Here is a 22,626-nt window from a genome sequence, read left to right on the forward strand (position 1 = left end):
TTGCCCGCCCTACCATTGGTAGGCGGGCCTTCAGCCACTCTGCCCCCAACCTCTGGAACTCCATCCCACCACAGTCCTTCTGCCTCGATACCCCCCTTGCTTCCTTCAAGATCCATCTCAAGACCCTCCTCTTCGACCGTGCCTTCAGTCACTTTCCTACCCCTACCTTCCACCTTTGCAGATCCCAACCACAGCTCGGGTGCCAATCCTTGACTTCATAAGGTTGGCTAGTGCAGAAATGGAAATATCACACTAATGTCCAATACAGGTCACAACTGAGCCTAACTGTTGATGCTAGTTGTCAAAATTTAGGAAAGGGCTCATTGCATTAGATATTTGTTCAGCAAAACAATTGGAATGTACAGAAAGAAATCTTCTCATATGTGTATTAAATAAGAATAGGAAAGAACACAAGTATTGTAACCTTGAATTCTGAACAATGCTTTTTGGTCACTCAATCTACGATTGTTTGTGGGACACTGCTGTGCGCAACACGCTGCCATGTTTAGCTCACAAAATACACAGTCAATTCACTTTACAGTATATCCTGTGAAACGCTTTGAGACATTTCAACGACGTTATAAAAATAATAATCCTTGCATTTTATATAGCATCTTATCACGTCTTCCAGGCATCCCAAAGCGCTTCACAGAATACATTGTAAATAATAATAATCCTTGCATTTGATATAGCGCTTTTCACGTCGGGAGGACGTCCCAAAGCGCTTCACAGAACACACTGTAAAGTGAATTGCCTGTATATTTGTGGGCGAACGCGGCAGCACAGCAATGTCCCACAAACAGGTGTGGATTAAGTGATAAAATTATTATTATTATTTTGAAGGGATTATTACCCATGGGAAAAGAGATCCGCCAATCAACTAACAACTGGTTTCCTACTTACTGCTAGGTAAGAGGCATGTGGAGTAAGGAAACTTGCCCAACGTTTCGCCCTGCTCGGGAATTGAACCCAGGTTCTCTCGCCTGCGAGGCGAGTGCTCTAACCACTAAGCTACAGGACTCCATAGCGTTATAAGGCGTTATATCAAATGCAAGGATTGTTCAATTTCTGTTTTTTCACAGTATTTTTTTAAAATTGTTAACCATGAAAACTTCTTCTACACCAACACAATCCTTTTTCTTCTTTATTTCCCACAACCACAACACTTATAGGAAGTGGCTCCCATTTGTGCCATTTTATGGGCAGGTTTGCACTCTGTGTCCAGATCCACTGGGAACTGGTGACCACATACCCCCCTCTCACCCCTACACCATTCTATCATCTGTCACTCTGTTTGGCTAATGCTAAACCTCTCCAATATTCCAGTATGTAATCAATCCAAAACTGCACATTTTTAAATACACTTAAAATAAATATGCAGACTGCTATAAAGGGTGTTATCAATGCAAAGAGCATTACACTATTATTAACCAACAATGGTCATTATTGACACTATCCAGGAAGCTGAAATATTTTCTCTCTCTCCCTCCCTCATCTCAATAAGACCCGATATTTGGAAATGGGAAGCTAAAAAGACATTACCCTAAAGGATATTTCCAGGTTTTCTCCTCCCCAAATATCCATGCCACTGTCATACTGCCCAAGTTCATTGAAGTACTTCCTGTCCATTGCAAATAGTCCCCCCGCCATTGTGGGTGATCTGAACAAGAGAAGACAGAAAGAACATTCTTTAATACAATTTCAACCAATGAAACAATGAAGAGTAACAGTACATCAATTGTAGACCTAAGCAAAATGACTGTTTTCAGTTTCCAAGGCAATATCTATCCACTCATGTTCTGATGGAACCAATGGATTTTTTTTTACTACGTTAGGGCTATATTTCCTCACCTCAATTGAGAACTATGCTAACTCATTGCAAAGCGCTTAGATATCAAAGCAGCTCAAGATCAGTGCGGTGGGAGGGGGGTGTTGGAGGACAGAATCAAATTCTACCCCTAACCCCGCTGTTAGTTTAGTACTGTAATTCCAAACTAATACTTCAAATTCATTTTCTGTTGTTTCAGAGCGTAGCCCCGAGTGTCTGTTACATTCTGCAGAGTTGTGAGGGACCACTCAAGCAGTTCATTGTGTGAGAGAGAGTTGAGAGATTGTACTCCCAAACACTGAGAATTCCTTGAGAAATTATACTTGTGTCATAAGGCTAGTCATTTATGCTAAATCATTCCTAGCAAAATCACTGTAGGATAAAATCTTCCTCGATGATCTAAAATGTAAAGACTGGTGAAACTCTAAGTCAAACAGATCAAATGCAAGGAATTGCAAGTTTGATTCCTATATTGAGTTAGCTGATCACAGTCAGCGGAAAAACTGGGTCTCAGAGCTCTTTATTAGGGAAGAAAAAAATCAGCTAAGATTTCCACTTCTGCTCACGATGTACAGTAGCTTGAAAGCGTGCCTGAATGGATGTCAGGATTGGGCTTGGCTACCATGTCCCTTACTGACATTCACCTCCGTGGTTCACCACAGCAATAATGGGTACTTGGATGCATCTCGGGGGGCTGGGGGGGGAAAGAGAATTTAAATGTCTTCAGGAGTACATAGAAACTGGAGGTGAAACATTGAAGTAAAAAAAAGGAAACATTTTGACAGCAATTTCTAACACAACATCTAGTTTTGCTAAACACATTCAATTACCATTGCCAGTTTTCTGAATTATCATTGAATGCGTGTTTTGTTGCTGTAGATGCTGGGTTAGAAACTGCTATCAAATTTGTTTCCTTTTTTTCCTTCAATTTTAGGCTGAGGCTGCTTTAGGCTTAGGAGTAGTTTTATTACTTTTCGGTCTCCCATTTCCTTCTAATTTTCACTCCTGGGATTCCTCTTTGAGAGTTGGAGTCGCACTGCAGATGCAAGCTGGGGAGTTATGCGATAGGTGATAGTGGAACTGCTGTATCACACTTCATGTGTAAGGCTGGACTTGGAATCATCACAGCCATGCCAAGAGACTCATCCTCACCCAATATTCACACAGCATGCACAAGCACCTCGATGGACAGTAAGCAGGATTTCAAACCCTCAGTTACATAAACTTCATTAGCGACCAATGCCAATATATGAAAACAACAGTATCCTCACTAAGTTCACCTCTCTCACATGGAGCAGGGATCAAACAGCTTCACCACACACTAAACTTCACATTAAACTGAGCTGGTCGGATAGAACTGTCAGAATTATGAGACTCCTGCTGGCAATTCTTCATGTCACAATATAATCTTTGTAAAAAAAAAGCAAGAAATTTGTGAAAGAGGTCTAGCACTAAGGCCTAGAAGACAAAAGCAAACAATTTTAGAATGTGAGGTGCTTGTTTGACCAACAGCCGGGGGGTGGGGTTCTTCTTATCCATCACCATGTTTAACAGTATCCAAACCAAACTGAGAATTCCATGCATTCCACCTACACGTGGAAATTCCAGAGATATTTATTGGAATGGAATGCACACTCTCTCCCTGGAGGAACGTATCCTGCTTATCTAATATGGAAAGTATTCAGTGCAGGTTGGCAAGAGCTAAGGCTTGGGAAACCCAGAGTGTACGTTGGGGTACTGCTGGAGTTTAACCAGCTAAAACCATATAGCTTGCCATTGAGAGCACTGTCTGGCAAATTTTCCGCTGCTTGTATGGCTTTGGCTTGGAGGGTTAACAGGAGCTGAATGGGAATAGTCCTGCCCCCCCCCCCCCACCCCCACCCATTGTCTGGTCTGTCCTTCCAAGTCCTGCTGATGAGCCAGGAACATACTGCTGAGACTGCCACAGAGGGTTGACTCGATTACGGCATTCCGTTGCCAAACTTGTCACCTTGGAGCCAGTTCAGTTCCAAGGAGATCCTGCTTACCTCTGTCCCAACAACAACAAGATTACATTTGTATAGCGCCTTTCACGTCGGGAATAGTGAGCAGTTGGTCATTTGACATCCAACAAGGGCCGGTTTCAGCCCTCACTAGGTGGATGATAGGTAACAGGAACATCCTGCGAGCTTCCCAGTGGGCAATACAGCTCAGCATGAAATGTGTGAGATCATTACCACCATCTTCCTGTCTGAAGCTCGGACATACATTCCTTCCCATTGAGTGATGGTTCCAACAGTTGGAGGTGGGGAGGAGGAAAGAGGTTTCTTGATACTAGAATAAAATTTGTTCCAACCCACTGTTTCCTCAACTCTCTCCTCCCAACACATACATTCTAAACCAACGAGCATTGTTGCAGAGGTCAGGGCACAATTTTAAAAAATACCTCGTAATCTTACTTTTAAAAAATGCCTCGTAATGTTATTTTTTACAAAATGTGAATCCTGTAAAATCTGACACAATATCAAATTTGTTTACTGTTCTACAAGCTTATAGCCCATTTACAACAAGCAGAACAGGTAGAGGAGAGAAAAAGGAACAGTCATTGTTCATCTCAACGTGACACGCACTGCCTAAAATCGAGGGACGTACCACCTCACAAGATTAGTTTGGATGAAGAAGGCCCTCCAGCCCATCTGATGCAATTCTTCCAGAATACCCAACCAACCCTGCTCCCATCACAGCATCAAGCTGTTTTTGAAACAAGTCCAGTATTGTAGCCTCAATCATCTTTACTGGCAACCCGTTCCAGTTGTCAAATAACCTCTGGAAAACGAAAACTTCCTGGGGTCTGTCCTGAAATTGCCCTTTGCAACTTTATGTCCTCTTGTTCTATCGACCTAGTGCATCCTAAAGTATTGTTGTAGGTTGACTTTCACAATCCCATTTACAATATACATCTCTATAAAATCCCCATTGAGTCATCTTATCTCAAGATTGAATCCCCTCCAAGTCTATTTAGCTGCCTATACTTGATACTACTCTTGAGCCCAATTTACTGCTGGTTTATCTCTCTTGTTCTACTGTCTTGGTGTATCCTAAAATATTCTGGGTTTACTTTTTCAATCTACTTAAAATGTTATACACCTCTATAAGGTCAGACACTCCAAGAATGTCTTCTCTCAACCTTTAAGAGCCCTAATTTATCGAATAGTTGCTTGCCGCATAGCCGCACTGAGGTACTAAGTATTTTAGGCTGAAAGGAATAGCAACTGGTTCAATCACAATGAAGTTAAAAGAATACAAAACATAAGCTTGAAATAACAGGGTTAATACTTAATTGGTGCTGTTGGTCCTTCTGGTCCATTCAGCATTGAGGCAGGCACAGGATCCCATTTGAAGTGCAATCCCCAGTTAAACCCTCCCCTCACAATAGGCGAAGAGCTGTAGATTAATGTGTCAGCGCTGATGATGTCAATCACTGGACACACCACAGTTTTGCGGTTCTCTTTAATTGGAGCCAGAAGAGGTTGTAACCACATCTCATTCACCTCACAGTGACTATCGAGGAACACCAGTACATCCCCTGCAAAAAAAAAAGAAAAGAAATATATTATTGATCTCAGCAATAACTGTTCAACAATAAGTAATCCTTGCGTTTGTTGTAGTACTTTATCACGTTGTCAAAATGTCTCAAAGCACTCACAGGATTTTTACTGTGAAGTACATTCTGTGTATTTTATAGACAAACACGCCAGCCAATTTGCACCCAGTCCACCAACAAACAACCAACAAACCCCTTCTCCTGAATAATAATAGCCAGGGTAAAACCTGACCCTTTGATTCATAACGGAAGGTCACTTTTAAGCCGTTTGAACATTTATAACAGGTTAACAGATGACATGCATTGCACATTAGCTCACAAGATTAACCTTTAGCAAGCAGGCAGAATGAGCTACTTTCACTGGTATTAACTGAGGACACAAAGAACCTTGCTTTATTCATTAGGTCGGGACAAACAAGAATGGGATAAATTTTCTTAATAATTCTCAGCCTAAGGTCTATACATAATTTGATGAGGATCAGGAGAATGTCTATTAGACTTATAAGACCCTCTTCAGCAAAATATATTTGTTCCTTTGTGGGTAGAAAGTTCCACACAAACCAAAATATCCTTGCTTATGTAGATCGCTTGCAAGTTTGGTTTGATACTATTAAGCATGGTGATGGGTATCCGTAGATGTTAAGACACCCGGCTGGATAAAAAACGCTGTCGCAAATTTTTTTTATTGATCTAAATAGAACTTTACATCAACTATATTCAAAGAGGAATAGGCTGAATGTGATACCTGTTGCGTGAGATGCTCCAATCATTCGACCACGTATTAGTCCCTCTCGGACAGAATTTCTTACAAGTTTCACTTTGTTAAATAGGTTTTTCTGAATGTACTGCCCAAGCTCATCTCTTAAGTCACCTTAGAAAAAAACAATGGAAAAGAAGCAACTATTTATAAGGATATATTTTTAACAGCTATAGCTAGCTAGTTCCATTTGTTTCGGAATAATAATAATAATAATAATCCTTGCATTTGATATAGCGCTTTTCACGTCGGGAGGACGTCCCAAAGCGCTTCACAGAACACACTGTAAAGTGAATTGACTGTATATTTGTGGGCGAACGCGGCAGCCAATTGCGCACAGCAATGTCCCACAAACAGTCGTAGATTATAGATTATATTATATTACAATCAAGATGCTTGTCAGCTTTTCTTTCTTAACCAATATTAAGTAATAAAAAACGTAGAAAAATCTGAAAACACGACATAAGTGATTACAGTTGAGAACATTGACTACCTTTGCAGACAAATGAAAGTCAGTTAAGAAGCCATGAGTTCAACAACCATTGAGTCTGGATTGATTCCTGAGATGGGAGAGGAGAACAGGAACTGAGTTGGCTCCAAGGTGACATGCTCAAACAAATGATGGAATCAAGTCAGTTTCTGAGACAAACAGGTCTGCCCTGCTCTGGGGACTTGCTGATGACAGACCAGCCAGCCTGGTAGGACTTGGAAGGGCAAACAGCAAGCAGGTATGCTTCCCACTCAGATCCTGTTAACCCTGCAAGCTAAAACCCTAGTAAATGGTAGTAATTAGGGTGGTCCAACTAGAAAAGCAGCAGGAAGCTTGACATCAATCCTCTCAATAGCTAACTATGCAGTTTTAGCTGATTAAACTCCAGCAGTATCCCATTGCACACTCTGGGGTCTGTGGCTCTTGCCAACGTGCACCTAATACTCTCCAGGATTAGGCTCTGGAATTCCCTTCCTCACTCCCTTCGCCTCGCTCGCTCCCTTCCTATTTTCAGGTCTCTGCTGAAGACCTTTCTCTTCGACTGGACCTTTGGTCACCTTCCCCACCCTCCCCTTGGCTCGGCGCCGGGATCCATTACTGTAAAGCGCTCTGAGATGCCGTCCGGCATGGAGGGCGCTATATAAATCCAAGTTGTTGTTGTTGTGTCCCTCCGGGGAGAGAGTGTGCATTCCATTCCAAACACAGGGAGAATTGGTTGCATAATTGGTTGCATACATATGTGGAAGTCTCAGTCAGGTTTGGTTAGTTTTAAAGCACGGGTTTCCTCACATGTCAAGACTCCTGGGTAACCAAAAAAAATACAATCTGAAGGATTGTTGGCCAGGCACTGGGCGAAATTTCCCTCCTTTTTCAAATAGTGTACCTATACATGGAAGAAGAATGGTACTCACCAAAATCACTATGGTCATCCACAAGGATAATTTCATACAGCAAGTCAACGGGAGTACGATCCAACACACTATGTACTGTTCGCAGCAGCGCTGATAAAGCTTCATTATAAAAACAAATAATAATGCTTGCAGAAGGTAAGTTCAATGGGTACCTCTTCAGTTTGCACCTAGTAATAAAAGAACAGAATAATGAGAATGGAAAGCCGCAGAGAAATTAAGCCAAAATGTCCACAGCAATGTCACTTCCTGTATGCTCTGCATGCGATTTATGCGCAAACACTCCCTGCATATATCACAACATCAACAACAAACTACATTTATATACGGCACCTTTCACATCTTATACAGGACCTTTCACATTGGGAAGATGTCCCAAGATGTTGGACAGTCAAGGGTTTGAACCTGAGCTGGGGATTGTAATCAAGAGGGGTAGAGAGTAAGGGGAGCGAAGGTGGGAGGATGATCAAATACAGTCAATGAGGAAGGTCTTGAGACCAGCCTTGAAGGAGGCAAGGGAGGGGGCGGAGTGAAGGGATTCCTAGATGGTAGGAGCAGAAAGGCTGAACGCCAGACTGCCGTTCATGGGACGGGCATGGAGTAAGCCCGTATCTGCCGAGCAGAGGGAGTGAGTAGGTTGGTAAGGATTTAGTAGGTCACAGAGGTATCACGCATGCTCAGTGTGCAGAAAATGACATTGACTGCAACCTGACAACCAGCACCTTCCTATAAGGTGGGTGCCCTGTGCACTTGTGGTTAGCACCCATGGTTAGTTTAGGCACGCAGACCTACAAGCTGCCAATTTGCTAAATGGGCAGCTTGTAGGTCTGCACGCCTAAACTAACCATGGTGCTAACCACAAGTGCACAGGACAACACCTTAGAGGAAAATGCACTTTATAAGCAAACCTGCCTTATAAGGGAGTACCATATATCAGGGATTTTGTATTTTCCGTAATACTTCAATAATGGAGGAGTGCTGAAATCATGATTTTGTTCAATGAGTTATGAGTGTATGTGTGTGGAGGAGGAAGGGAAAGCAGACAAGGCGAAACCTTAGGCAATTTTCCTTACTCTACATGCCTCTGTTTACCTAGCAATAAGTAGGAACCCGTTGTTAATCTATTTGCAGATCATTTTCCGGGGATAATAATCCCTTAAAAAAAACATAAATAATAATAATTTGGTCTCTCAATCCACGACTGTTTGTGGGACACTGCTGTGTGCAATTGGCTTATCAATTCATCCACAAAATATACAATCAATCCAATTTACAGTATATTTTATGAAGCTCTTTGAAACATCTCAATGACGTGATAAAGCACTACATCAAATGCAAGGTTTATTATTATTAAGTAATCAGCTTTAATTTAGGTGTTTAACTAAAAAATTAAGAACTTGCTTCTTGTCTCTGGTGTCGGGAAGATCTCTGCGGTAGCCCAAACGATTGCTGATCAGCATGTTGAAAGCATGTTTCTGGTAGCCCAAATCACGAAGCTCTTGATCTACTTCATTGAAAATCATACCTGAAAAAAAGAGTTTAATTTTATAAGAATGAGAATAAGAGAACAATTCATATCAACACATAAATAGTGTGACTTACCCGTCTCAGCATCGACAGGTGGGCTTTCAGCCAATTTGCCCTCACTTTCTGGAACTTCATCCCAGAGCCCCTCTGACTACTCCATCCCTCATCTCTTTCAAGGTCCTTGCCCACGATTTCAGTCATCTTTCCTCTCCCCAACCCCCTTCAGCTTGCAGCCCCTATTCAGATGCCCAGCCAAGACTGTTAAGCGCCTTGAGATGTCCTCCATACATGAAAGGCACTTTACAAATGTAAATTTGTGTTGTACTGATTTACTCACAGCAAAGTGCAAAGTCACAGAATTCACTAAAAAAATATATTTTTGGAGTATTTTATTTTTCTGGTTAGTCACTGACCCGTTCCCAGTTATTCACCAATTCTGTTATGAGCACACATGGCAGGTTAATCTCTCCTGGTATTCTGCATTGTTTAATGCAGGAAGGTATTTGGCCGCCCAATATTGACATATCAAAAAAATGGAACTCAAGCAAGTGAGAGACTAAAGCTGTATCCCACCGCTCTACAATTCTACACATTAGTTCGCTAACACACTGTGCCACCTTGTCACCCACATCAAAAATGACATTTGAACAAAATCCCTTGCTACAAAATAGGGTATCACAGGTCAACCAAATAATAAAATGCTTGTCTCTTTATTTTCCTGTGATTTTGCTTCAGAACTGCAAATAATTACCTCTTTCAGCCTCCTAGAATCATAGAAATTACAGAACAGAAGGAAACTATTCAGCTTGGTTGATTAATAAGACTCAATATTCTGCAGAATACAGAATGTGATTGTAAAATTATCACATTACCTCATCACGGACAAGGCCACCTCAGACGACTTTTTCATCTCCCTCTCCTCCCACATCCCCCACCCCTCTTCCAATCTCTCCATCATTTCTTCCGCCACTCCGCACTCCTTACACTCCTTTGTCCCCATGTCTCCCTCCTTCCTCTTGACCACAATCACCCGGATGAAGTTCACCACATGCTACCTGGATCCCCTCCCCACCCAGCTGCTGGTCACTCAACTCCCCCTACTCTCCCCCTGCTGGCCGACACGGTCAACCAGTCTCTCTCCTCAGGATTTATTCCACTCCCCCTGAAAACCGCTGTCATCACACCCCTCCTCAAAAAACCCACCCTCGATCCCTCTAATCTCTCACACTATCGTCCCATCTCCAACCTGCCATTCCTTGCCAAAGTCCTGGAACGCATTGTTGCAGGTCAACTTCGGTCACACCCTCCCTCCACTGCCTCCTCAAGCCCCCGCAGTCTGGTTTTGGCCCTGGCCACAGCACAGAGACAGCACTTGTTAAAGTCACAAAAGACATTCTCTCTATCTCTGACCAGGGCACCCTCTGCCTCCTCGTCCTCCTGGATCTCTCTGCTGCGTTCGACACAGTCGACCACGCCATCCTCCCCCATCGGCTCTCCTCCCTCTACCTTAGTGGGACCGCACTCGCATGGTTCGAGTGCTACTTAACCAACCGCCTCCATTTCATCTTAGTAAATGGTTTCTCCTCCCGCCCCCGCCCGGTCACCTGCGGGGTATCCCAAGGCTCCATCCTTGGCCCTCTGCTTTTCCTCATCTATATGCTCCCTCTGGGCGATGCCATCTGCAGACTTCTACATGTATGCGGATGACACACAAATCTACTTTCCTTCCTCCAATACCAACTCCAGGTCCACCGATGTTCTATCAGCTTGTCTGGCAGACATCAAGGCCTGAATGATTGTAAATCATTAAATTTATTGTAATGTAAATGATTCCTGCAGCTGAATATGGACAAGACGGAAGCCATACTCCTTGGCTCCCGTCAACATCTTCACTCCTGTGGATCTAAACTCCTCAACCTCGCTGAGCTCTGCCTCAGACTCATCGAACCAATGCACAACCTAGGCATTCATTTCGACCCCCAACCGTCCTTCCTCTCCCACATCCGGGCCATGACCAGGACCGTCTTCTTTAACCTCCACCACATTGCCCGCCTCCGATCGTACCTTACCCTAAATGCAGCCGAAATCCTCGTGCATGCATTTGTCGCCTCTGCTTGGGTTACTCAAACACACTCCTCACCGGTCTCCCCAGCTCCACATTCACAAGATTCAGCTCGTTCAAAACTCTGCCGCTCACATACTGACCCGGACCAAACTCCGTACCCAATCTCACCAGTTCTGGCCAGTCTCCACTGGCTCCCCATCACCAAACAGATCGAATTCAAGATCCTCGCATTCGTGTTCAAATCCATTCACTCCCTGGCACCTCCCTACCTCTCTGACCTCCTCACTCCCCAATCCACCACCCAGGGTCTCCACTCTACTGGCACCGGCCTCCTGCTTGCAACATCCACCCCATCATCGTGCTTTCAGCCACTACACCCCAAAACTCTGGAACACTCTCCCTCATTCCATCCGCCTTGGCACCCTCTCTCCCTTCTTTCATGTTCCGTCTGAAAACTTTCCTCTTCGACCGTACTTACCGCCACCTCCCCCATCCCCCCAGCTCGGAGTCAGGCTCTGCCACTGTTAAGCGCTCTGAGACGCTACCCTACGTGGAGGGCGCTATACAAGTGCAAGCTGTTGTTGTTGTTCATTGCTAAAAGTCTTAGTTATCAACCTTAATGAATGCTGCTTTCTATATTGAATAAGATCCTGTGCATGTAAACAGTGCATAATTTACATACCTTCAGAGATGCAAAGTGCATGCATAAGTCTTTTAAAATTCCCTTTTAAATGGATTAACCTTGCAGGAGGGAGCAATTTAGATGCATTTACCTACCAATACTTATGCAATAATGTGTTGGGACAATCAATTTCCCAGTGTTATTTGCACCACATTTTCTGAAAATACTAAATTTAAAAGGGAAAAAAAGTTTGAATTGTACACTGGTCGGTCCTTGAGCCTCTCTGCCCCCACGCTTTGGAACTCCATCCCACCGTCGCTTTGCCTCGCTCCCTCCCTTGCCTCCTTCACGGTGCATTTCAAGACCCTCCTCTTTGACTGCTCCTTCAGTCACCCTCCTATTCCTACTTTCCCTGCCCTCCACCCCTCCTGATCCCAACCCCCAGCTCGGGTCCAAATCCCTGGCTGTCCAACGCCTTGGGACGTCCTCCTGATATGAAAGACGCTATACAAATGTAATTTGTTGCTGTTGTTGCACAATTATACCATGGAGTCCTGTAGCTCAGTGGTTAGAGCGCTCGCTTTGCAAGCGAGAGACCCAGGTTTGATGCCCGGCAGGGTGAAACCTTGCCTGATAATAATCCCTCAAAAAAATAATAAATTGGTCATTTCAATCCACAACTGTTTGTGGGACACTGCTGTGCGCAATTGGCTGCTGCATTTCGCCCACAAATATACAGTCAATTCACTTCACAGTATGTTCTGTGAAGCGTTTTGAGATGTCTGGAAGACGTGAAAAGCGCTATATCAAATGCAAGGATTATTATTATTACCATCAAATGGCAACTCACCAAGTTCTGGAGAGAGCTCAGTTTTCTTCACCATGTTTTCACGCCTGAGTTTTGGAATCTGATTGCCCTCACTGCCTCGGTGCTGTGATCCAGGCAGTTGTTGAGGGCCTTGTGTAAATCTGGGCTGGAATTTCCACTGCACCCACTGGTTCCCCTGGAAGGGCACATTGCTGAAGGTATAGCCGTCAAGATTCAAGTTGAAATAAATGAAAAGGAGAATGGTCCAGGTCACAGACGTGAAGAGACACCCATAGCAGAAGTACCGTAAAGTAACACTGCCCATGATAGTCCTAGCATTGTTGACGGCCCATTTTTATTCCTCTGAAACAAAACGGAAGCAAACAGAACAGAATGAGTTGGAGCAAAAAAAAAAATCTGAATTTGCAAACACAATCTATTTCAATCTAATAAATCAATCACTTTGTCAATGCCGTGAAAAGGTTGGTCTCTGTCAAAAATTTAACTTCAAGGCAAGCTTGTCACAATTTGAATAAGTTGTGATGAAAAAAGACTTTGTAACTGACTTATACAACCACTCAGAGATGCTTCTCCACATGAAGGCCACAGTTATTATTATACTAACAACCTAAAGTTTACCTCTGAACCTAATGTATTGAGTTGAGGCACAGCTCCTAAGTTAATTCAGAGATGGTTGATTAAGGATCAAAGTCCGCACAAACAAAGATTGGGTCATAAGAGATCAATTATTAACAGGGTTTCAGCTAAAGTATCACTCCTCAAAATTGTGCTTATTCAATGTAAGCCAATGATAACATGGCAAAAAAGGTTATTTTCATACGAAATCTTGACCAGAAATATACCATTCAATAGGGACATCATTGCACAGAAGAATCCATTGTTGCTTATTCTCCTCTACTACTGTATACAAACTTGTTGTTTGGAGAGCAACATGAGAAATACAATCGAATATCATTAATATAAAAAAGATTGGGATGAGGAGGTCAATATAATAGCTTTTAGTCTATTTGCGCTTCCCCCTCCTAAGTTGTTGTTAAATAAATATGCTCAGATCATCAGGGAGTCCTGTAGCTTAGTGGGCGAAACACGGCAGCTAATTATGCACAGCAGTGTCCCACAAACCGTTGTGGATCAAGTAACCAATTTGTTTTATATATATACAGTCTTTGTATCAGAGGGGCGCGAGAGTGAAGATATCTTATCCTCAGGAAGTGTGACAGGTATTCTGCATCAGACATCTCATTCTCATCTTCCTCCTCTGGTACAAACAATCACATGGAGGTGGAAAGAAATCACTTGTGGAGACGTGCCAAAATGATTCATATAAATTTTGGGAAGGTCCATAAAGCGAAGCTTCTTTGCGGTAAGATTCCAGAAAAGAACTAATAATTCATTAATTTCCGTCATGCATGTACAACAACCGATTATAAATGATGATCATTCATCACATTTTGAAAGACATTGTTGACAAGCACCTTATCAGCCTTGTATGGATTATTTCTTGTTTATGAGCAGGATTATTGAAATAACAGAAAATATGCCAATTACCAGATTTGGAAGAGGTTGGGCTTCCGTGCCCAGCATATTCTAGTTAATTATAATCTTTTTATCTCGTCACACTCAGGTTTATTGCAGGTGGTGGAAGGCATGTGGGTTGGGAGAGAATGGTGCAGTGGTGTATTAATACAGCTTGGCTCACTTGGTAATGCTCTCTTCTCTGAGTCAGAAGGTTGTAGGTTTAAGCTCCATGCCAGTGTTTTGAACTCACAGGGCAGACGGACAATCCAATGCAATGCTGGTAGAGTCCTCATTGCCGAAGTTGGCATCCTTCGGATGAGACGTTGAACCGAGATCCCATCTACCTGTACAGGTGGTTGAAAATCCCATGGTGCGATTCGCAAAAAGAAGGGAGTTTCTCCCGATTTCCTGGCCAACAATCCCTCAAATAAAATCGGTCACTCACTCCATGGCTGTTTATGGGACCATACTGTGCACAACTGGTTGCCATATTTTGCCTAAAAATACACAGCGAATACAACAACAACAACAACAAGATTCCATTTATAAAGCGCCTTTCACGTCAGGAGGACGTCTCAAGGCGCTGCACAGTTGGGTCAGGACCCGAGCAGGGGGAAATGGTCAGGGTGAGGGGAGGGAAGGGAGGGAGCGAGGAGGGGGGAAATGGTCAGGGTGAGGGGAGGGAAGGGAGGGAGCGAGGAGGGGGAAGAGAGTCGAGAGGGGAGCTGAAGGCTCGGTCAAAGAGAAAGGTTTTGAGACCGGCCTTGAAGGAGGAGAGGGAGGAAGCAAGGCGAAGGCACTGGGGGATGGAGTTCCAGAGCCTGGGGGCTGAGAGGCTGAAGGCCCGACCACCGATGGTAGGGCGGTTGGGGCGGGGGACGTGGAGCAGACCGGAGCCGGAGGAACGGAGGGTACGGGCAGGTAGGTAGGGGGATAGTAGGTCAGAGAGGTAGGAGGGAGCAAGGCCGTGGATGGCCTTATAGGTGAGGATGAGGATCTTGAATTCGATCCTCTGGGGGATGGGGAGCCAGTGGAGGCGAGCGAGGGTGGGAGTGATGTGGTCCCGAAGCCTGGTGCGGGACAGTACACGAGCTGCAGAGTTCTGAATGACCTGCAGCTTGTGGAGGGAGGTGGCGGGAAGGCCGGCGAGGAGAGAGTTCCCATAGTCCAGCCTTGAGGTGACAAAGGCGTGGACCAGAGTTTCAGCCGCGTGAGGGGTGAGGTAGTGCCGTAGTCTGGCGATGTTCCGGAGGTGATGGAAGGCGGTGCCAGTTGTGGTGCGGATGTGAGGGAGAAAGGACAGCTCAGGGTCGAACAAAACGCCGAGGTTCCTGACTGGCTTTGAGAGGTGGAGAGTGCAGCCTTGGATGCTGATGCTGTCAGCACCTGAGGTGCGGAGGCACTGACGTGAGCCAATCAGGAGGTTTTTCGCACGTTGAGCTGAAGAAAGTTGTCTCTCATCCAAGACTCGATGTCAGACAGGCAGCTGTCAGGACATCGGTGGTCGTGGAGTTGAGAGTAGAGGAGGAAAGGTAGAGTTGGGTGTCATCCGCATACATGTGGAAGTTAACCCCATGTCTGCGGATGATGTCACCACAGGGGGAGCATATAGAGGGTGAAGAGGAGGGGACCGAGGACAGAGCCCTGAGGGACACCACATGAGACATGAGAATACATTTCAATGTAAAAATTCTTTGAAGTGCTTTGAGATGATTCGATAATGTTGATAAGGTGATAAGTTGATAAGGATTCTTATTATTATTCATTACTTTTTGTATTATATTGAAACTGGCTGCACAATTTACAACGCACACACTTTTTGGTTCTTAAAACGTTTTTCCCTTGCCTAATGTTTTGCCCTGCCCAGGAATTGAACCCAGGTCCTTTCACTTGTGAGACGAGTGCTCTATCCAATACAGGACTCCACAAAATCTGAGTTCAACAATGTTCCTTTCTCCCTTAGTTGCTCTTTCCTGCTCTCCACTGCCATTTTTCTTCGATTAGGTCAAGCAGCTTCCATTTGTTTCTAATTGTAATGGTAGATCTGAATTTATATAGATAACTTCACATGGGATGCCTTAACGTACTGGAAACACAAGTCAAGAAGGCCCTTCTCAAGACGTTCTTTTTTGACCGTGCCTTCAGTCATCTTGCCACCACCATGGCTCTGATCCCTCTTGAATCTGACCCCTGCTGGGGCACTCATTACACAGCCATTGGAGAAATTGGTCAATTTGATATAGGCCCTTATCACATCACAAGATCTCAAACCACTTCATACTTTGAGACACTGTGAAGTGTAGTGGCTTGTAACAGTCACGTGCTCACTTTGAACTCAAGACTAGACTGATATTCCATTACATTAGAGCTGCTTTCCTTCGGATGAGATGTTAAACCGAGGTACTGTCTACCTGGTCAGGAGAACGTTAAAGATCCCACAGCACTGTTCAAAAAGAGAAGTGTTTCTCCCAGTGTCCTGTCCGACAATCCCCCAAATAAAATTGTTCATTCACTTCATAGCTGTTTGTAGGACATTGTTTGACAAGTTGGCTGCTGCATTTGACAACAAAATACAGTCACAATACAGTAAAATCTTCTGAATCACTTTGTTACAGAATAAAATAAATAAAAGAATGAAATCTTATGGATCCTCAAACAGAATGCAAATGTCAGATTCAGCAAATTTGTGAGTAATCAAATGAGGCTTCAAGGACATCGCTTTTCCAGGGGTAATAATCCCTTCAAAAAGAAAATAATTATTTTGTCAATCAATCTACGACTGTTTGCGGGACTCTGCTGTGTGCAATTGGCTGCCGCGTTTCGCCCACAAAATATACAGTCAATTCATTTTACAGTGTATTCTGTGAAGCGTTTCGAGATGTCTCAATGACGTGATAAGGCTCTATATCAAATGTAAGGATTATTATTATTATAACGTCATTGAGATGTGTGGCAGATTGTACACATTTAACTGTGGCTTGTGGATTATCCTGTTACTGTTCCAGTAACGGGCAATCCTTTTGTCATGCTTCCTCTTAATTTTCTTATTGCTGTGGGTTTTTCCTTCGTCCGTGAAGTCAACTATCTTGTCAAGATCAGGACAGCTGTGTGTATCAAACAGCTACCCTTCTGTTGGAAATGGTGGTAGTAAAAAGCAATTGTCCACCTCAGTTTCATTTGAGTCATTAATAGTTAGTGTCCATTAGGAAATGTCAATCTTTTCTTGTCTTTCTGAGAAAAGCAACTTTTTCATCTAACTAGGACAGTGGAAGTCCTTTATATGTCACATAGTACACCAGTATTCTTAGCTTGTGTTGCATCTGAGAATGTGTCCAGAGTGGGGACTGTGCTGTTACAGCAAAGGTAATAATAATAACCCTTGCATTTGATACAGCGTCTTATCATGACATTGAGACATCTCAAAGCGCTTCACACAATATATTGTAAAGTAGATTGATTGTGTGTTTTGTGGGTGAAACGCAGCAGTCAATCGCGCACATGATGTTCCACAAACAGTCGTGGGTTGAGTGACCAAATTTATTGTTTGCTTGCTTGTTTGTTTGTTTGTTTTGGAGGGATCTTTACTCCCGGAAAGCGATCTGCAAATGACTAACCACCGTGTTCCTCTTACTGCAAGGTAAACAGAGGCGTGTGGGGTAAGGAATCTTGCCTAAGGTTTCACCCTGCCAGGAATCTGGTCCTCCAGCTTTCCAGTTGAGCGCATTAACCTCTACGCTACAGGACTCCATCTTGACATCTAATTTCTGGGCTCTGATTTTGGTAAGGTGGTTTCATGTTGGGTCCATGTCCTTTGGATTAGTGTTGAGCCTGTTCCTGCAGTCTGGAGCAGCGCATGCAACAAATCAGCATTCACACTTCTCTGTGGACCAGTATGACTTGCATGGTTGGGATGTGCAAGTGTCTTCCTCTCTCACTTACGCATGGCGCATTTGAGATTTGGGAACATTAGTTTGATGAACCGAGCTGCAGAAAACCTCTCAAATGAAAGTAGATCCATTGTATTTCTTCCCTACAATTTTCCATCTACTTTGACATAAGTACACAACAGCACTAAGCCAGAACTAATGCACCTCATAATCAATTCATTGAAATCGGCAGGAGTTAATTCCCCAAGATAAAATAGTGGATCTGAGAACAACAGTCACCCAGGTCTCAATTGATGTAACTTCCCAAGACCTGAAATATTCTTTAGGGTCTGTCATACAAAATTATTGAACGTATAATTATGATTGAAGTCAATATTCAACTCCTTATGTCATACAACTCAAAATCTACTGATTTAGAATAACAAATTCCTTACCCCAAAAAGTTAGGGACTTTTCTGATCCTTTACATACCACAGTAAAAAATGTTTAAACATTTCAGAGATCAAAATACAAGGTTCACCTAATAATGATTCTGAGTCATATATAGCCCACTCCTGCTGCAAACCCAATAGGAATTCTACTCTGATGTGTCTGGACATAGATCACTGAGTTCCCACGAGCTGGCGTAATGCACTTCATCAGGACTCATCATTAGCAAAGCCTGATAGTAAATCTCACATATGTAACCCCATTTACAATATAAAGCGAGAACTTCAACCGATTCCAGGACTGCAAGATAGATCCCCAGTGCAACTCTCTGACAATATCATCAATATCTTCTGATTTCTGAGACACTTGGGTTCAACTCCAGTCCAGAGATGAGAGATAAAAATCTCCCTCTGATGGCTCCTAAGGGTACTATCAAAAATAAAACAAGTTTTGTCAGTCTAGATTCTAACCCACTGTATAAAACTATCCATAATTCAGCACCAATTGAGCAATCTTACTCTCGGGGAAGAGTACAATGGAAACAGAAAACTCACACCGATGTAGTGAGATGTGATCATGTGAAAGGATTGAAATATATCCCAGGAGTAGTATAGCGAAAGCACCATCACAACAGCTTGCATTTATAGAGGGTGCTTTATGCGGGATAGCGTCTTGGAGCACTTAACAATGAGGTAGTTTAACGCTGAGCCGGGGAGAAAGGGGAGGTGACCGTAGACATGTGATTTTTCCGCTGCATTAAGAACAAAAAGGTATTCAGTTCATCAAGCCACACTTTCCACACAGTTGGCATCGAGGAGGGGTCCTGTGTTAGCTGAGCAAAGTGGGAAAGCAGCAGAGTGGGTGTACGAGTAAGTCATTTCTCCTGTCTCTGGACTGGATTTGAACCTATGTACCTCAGATGTCAGAGAATAATATTGGTAGGGAGTTGCAGTGTAAACCTCATAGTCCTCAAATCAGTTCAAATTCTGCGAGAGTAATAAGTAATTGGCAAGAAAGGAAATTAAGGCACATGGAGGAATGACAAGGAAATGAAACTAAAGAGTTGCCATAGTTGCAGGTTTGATGGAGGGCTATTGGGAAATGGAAATGAAAGTATTTCTCAGAAAACAGCCAGCATAGAACACTTGGTCTTTCTTTGCTTCAATCTCTTCATGATGGGCCAAATTGCCTTCTTGTGTGCTGTAAATTTCTATATTTCTATAGACCGAATGGCCCACTTCTGTTTCTACAAAATATTCCTACGGTTTTATGAGTTCAGAATAGATTGTGCCCAGAGCTATGTCGTCTTCCATACCAGATTTGTTTATACCTTATTTCCCATGTTTTCTCCTCCTCTTTCTCTGGGTAGGACCTTTCTATGAGGTGAAATGTTGCACAAGCATGAGACGTCTTAAAAGTTCTGACAGACTTTTTGGCCACTGGCTGGGGAGGAGTTTGGAAAAGGAGCTTTACCCCAACGTGCACACACATGCAGCTCCAACTGTTTAGATAAGCGTGGGTATCCAAGCTGATTTTTTCTTCCCTAATCAGGGTCAGTGGTAGGACTCAACTGAGGTTTACTAATTCAGCACAGACTGGAGATGGGACTCAATCTGTATGGCTCAGCTAGTGACCAGAGAAACCACCAAGCTGTCGGCAGGGCTCATTCCATTGTTTACTTCCACTGCATTAAAAACAGAAAGCTATTCAGTTCATCAAGCCACACTTTCCACATAAAATTGCTTAGTTACTCCCAATAATATTAATAATAATAATCTTTGCATTGGAAATAGTGCCTTATCAGGTCATTGAAGGGATTATTACCCCTGGAAAGCAGTCCACCAATGGACTAACAACCGGGATCCTACTTAAACAGACGTGTGTGGAGTAAGAAAACTTAACTAAGGTTTCGCCATGCCCGGGAATCGAACCGGGGTCCTCTCACTTATGAGGCTAGCGTAACATTCTGATATGGGATTCCTAGAATGTTAAAGCTAATCAAGTGCCAGAATATTTATCTATATCCACATATCCACACCTTCAACATTGATCCCTGGCATTCTTCTCTCCACACACTTCCCACCCACTCCATCCACAGGAGCATAGAAGTATTGTCTCCCATGGAGTAGGTTACTTGCTCATTTCAGCCTGAGTGTCAGAATCTGTTAGAAGTGAGATCAGGAAACATTTCTGCACAAGGTGGATTGAGAATGTGGAATGCACTGCCCCCAGAAGGCAGTATGGGTTCAATCAATTGAATTGTTTTGAAAGGAAAATAGAGCAACGCTTGGGAAGTACGGGTATTAAGGAGAAAAGGTGTGAAATACGGTTAAATGCCATGATCTAAAGAAATCGGTGCAACAATGCTCACCAGGTTGAATGCCTCCAATTTCCCGAAATGCTCCAGCACTGCTTCCAAAGCAAATTCTGTTTCCCTGAAACCAATTGGGTGCAATTGGCTCCTGCGTTTCGCCTACAAAATTGTCAATTTACTTTATAATGTATACTGTGAAGCGCTTTGAGTCTTATCAACGGTACGATAAGACCTGCTAGAGACCGATCAAATGTGACCAGTATGACTATTATTATTATTATTCAAGAATTTAAAAAGTCCTGCATTCCTGAAATGTTAAAAGTTTGGAACTTTGGGATTGATTTAGCACCTGGACTGTTAACGCATTCACTCTTTGCTTATCTCTCTCATCAAGCTGTCATCCAAGGGTATTAGAACTTTTACAAAAATGATTTAGGAAAGGATAGAGTCATTATCCTGAGTTATTATTCTGTTTAATAAGTCAATGATCTGTGAAATTGAAATACAAAAGCAAAGAACAAGCCAAGATTATTAACGCGGTGTGCAATTTAAAAATATATCACCAAGCATTCCACTGCATGCAAGATGTGACAGATGCCTGGGAATGATTTTATTTTCATGAAGGAGCATTTTAAAGCAAGATAGCAAAAAAAATGGGATTTTATTGTTTCAAAGCATACATTCTGCAAGACGATCCTGAAATTTGTTTTTAAATGGCTTAGATTTCTGTCATTTAGACCTGCCAGAGACTGATCAAAACGTGATTCAACTTGGGATTTTAAGAAGTGCATTGCAATTTTCCATTATTAAACATTGTGCTTGAAGAGATCATCAGCAACCAAGTAATGGTACTTGTTTAAAAAAAAGAATTTAAAATCCAAATAAAACTACAAAGCAGTTTTACTCTACTAAACAAAAGCGCTTCACTTTTCAGTCCCTCACCAATCCTACAAATGGGTTGACAGAGGACTCAAAACTTTTTTTTAAATAAGCCCAAACTTGCAACGAAAATGTCAAGGACACGTTAATGTCACTGCAAATTGAAAATCCATTTATGTAAAATGTACTAAAGCTTTTAAGGTCAACTCCGCAGAACATTAATAGATGTGATAGAAACAGCCTTAGTGCTCAGGAACACAGAGGCTTTCCATGACAATAAAACCCTTTTAAGTAAGTGAAGAAAGCTTCTGAACTTATCTGTATATCCGACAGACATTTGCTAATAGTTTACCGTGAATTGATATAGGTATCTAGAAGCATTATTTTTGAATAAACCTGAAATTTCTCATGGTTTTACTCATAAAACTTAACATCATGTGCAGTTTGGAAAATTCTTAAAATCAATCTTAATGTAGAAATAAGTTTTCTGTGTTTTGTTTTGAGAAGTGCAGAACACTGGATTCCAAATTAAGCCTGAATCGAAGACTTTTCCAAAATTTGCACCATCTTATGTCATTAGTCTCAAGGCTAAGACTATGAGAAATGATGAGATGTTAAACCGAGGTACTGTCTCTGCCTGTTCAAGTGGACGTTAAAGATCCCATGGAGCTATTCGAAAAGAGAATGGAGTTTCTCTCTCCCGGTGTCCTGGCCAACAATCCCCCAAAATCGGTGACTCACTCCATGGCTGTTTGTGGGAGCTTGCTGTGCGAACTGGCTACCACATTCATCCACAAAACAGCCTATACACTTTATATCCTGTGAAGCACTTTGAGAAGTCCCGCTGATATGAAAGGAGCTGTATCAAATGTAACAATTATTATCATTATTATTATTATTATGAGGAGTATCTTCAGACCTCATGCTTCTGATGAGAAACACTCATTTGGATGAAGGTTATAAATTGTCAGATAAAGGTTAATGAATTAT

At 42.8% G+C, this 22,626-nt stretch overlaps 1 protein-coding gene across 2 annotated transcripts in view; it reads right to left on the reverse strand.

The window, feature by feature from the left end:
* The window catches only part of galnt11 (UDP-N-acetyl-alpha-D-galactosamine:polypeptide N-acetylgalactosaminyltransferase 11 (GalNAc-T11)), an 80,037-nt gene that overhangs the window by 24,227 nt on the left and 33,184 nt on the right, over positions 1 to 22,626 (reverse strand). For both annotated transcript variants that reach the window (XM_042332537.1, XM_042332536.1), the window contains exons 3-8: positions 12,631 to 12,951; positions 8,968 to 9,091; positions 7,570 to 7,736; positions 6,157 to 6,282; positions 5,144 to 5,393; positions 1,543 to 1,660 (exon numbers count right to left, since the gene is read on the reverse strand). In XM_042332537.1, coding sequence (XP_042188471.1) covers positions 1,543 to 1,660; positions 5,144 to 5,393; positions 6,157 to 6,282; positions 7,570 to 7,736; positions 8,968 to 9,091; positions 12,631 to 12,913 — 1,068 coding nt within the window. In that variant the 5' untranslated portion in view covers positions 12,914 to 12,951. The remainder of the gene's footprint in view (positions 1 to 1,542; positions 1,661 to 5,143; positions 5,394 to 6,156; positions 6,283 to 7,569; positions 7,737 to 8,967; positions 9,092 to 12,630; positions 12,952 to 22,626) is intronic.

The sequence above is a fragment of the Callorhinchus milii genome, unplaced genomic scaffold, assembly GCF_018977255.1.
Source record: "Callorhinchus milii isolate IMCB2004 unplaced genomic scaffold, IMCB_Cmil_1.0 Scaffold2, whole genome shotgun sequence".
Taxonomy (NCBI): Eukaryota; Metazoa; Chordata; class Chondrichthyes; order Chimaeriformes; family Callorhinchidae; genus Callorhinchus; species Callorhinchus milii.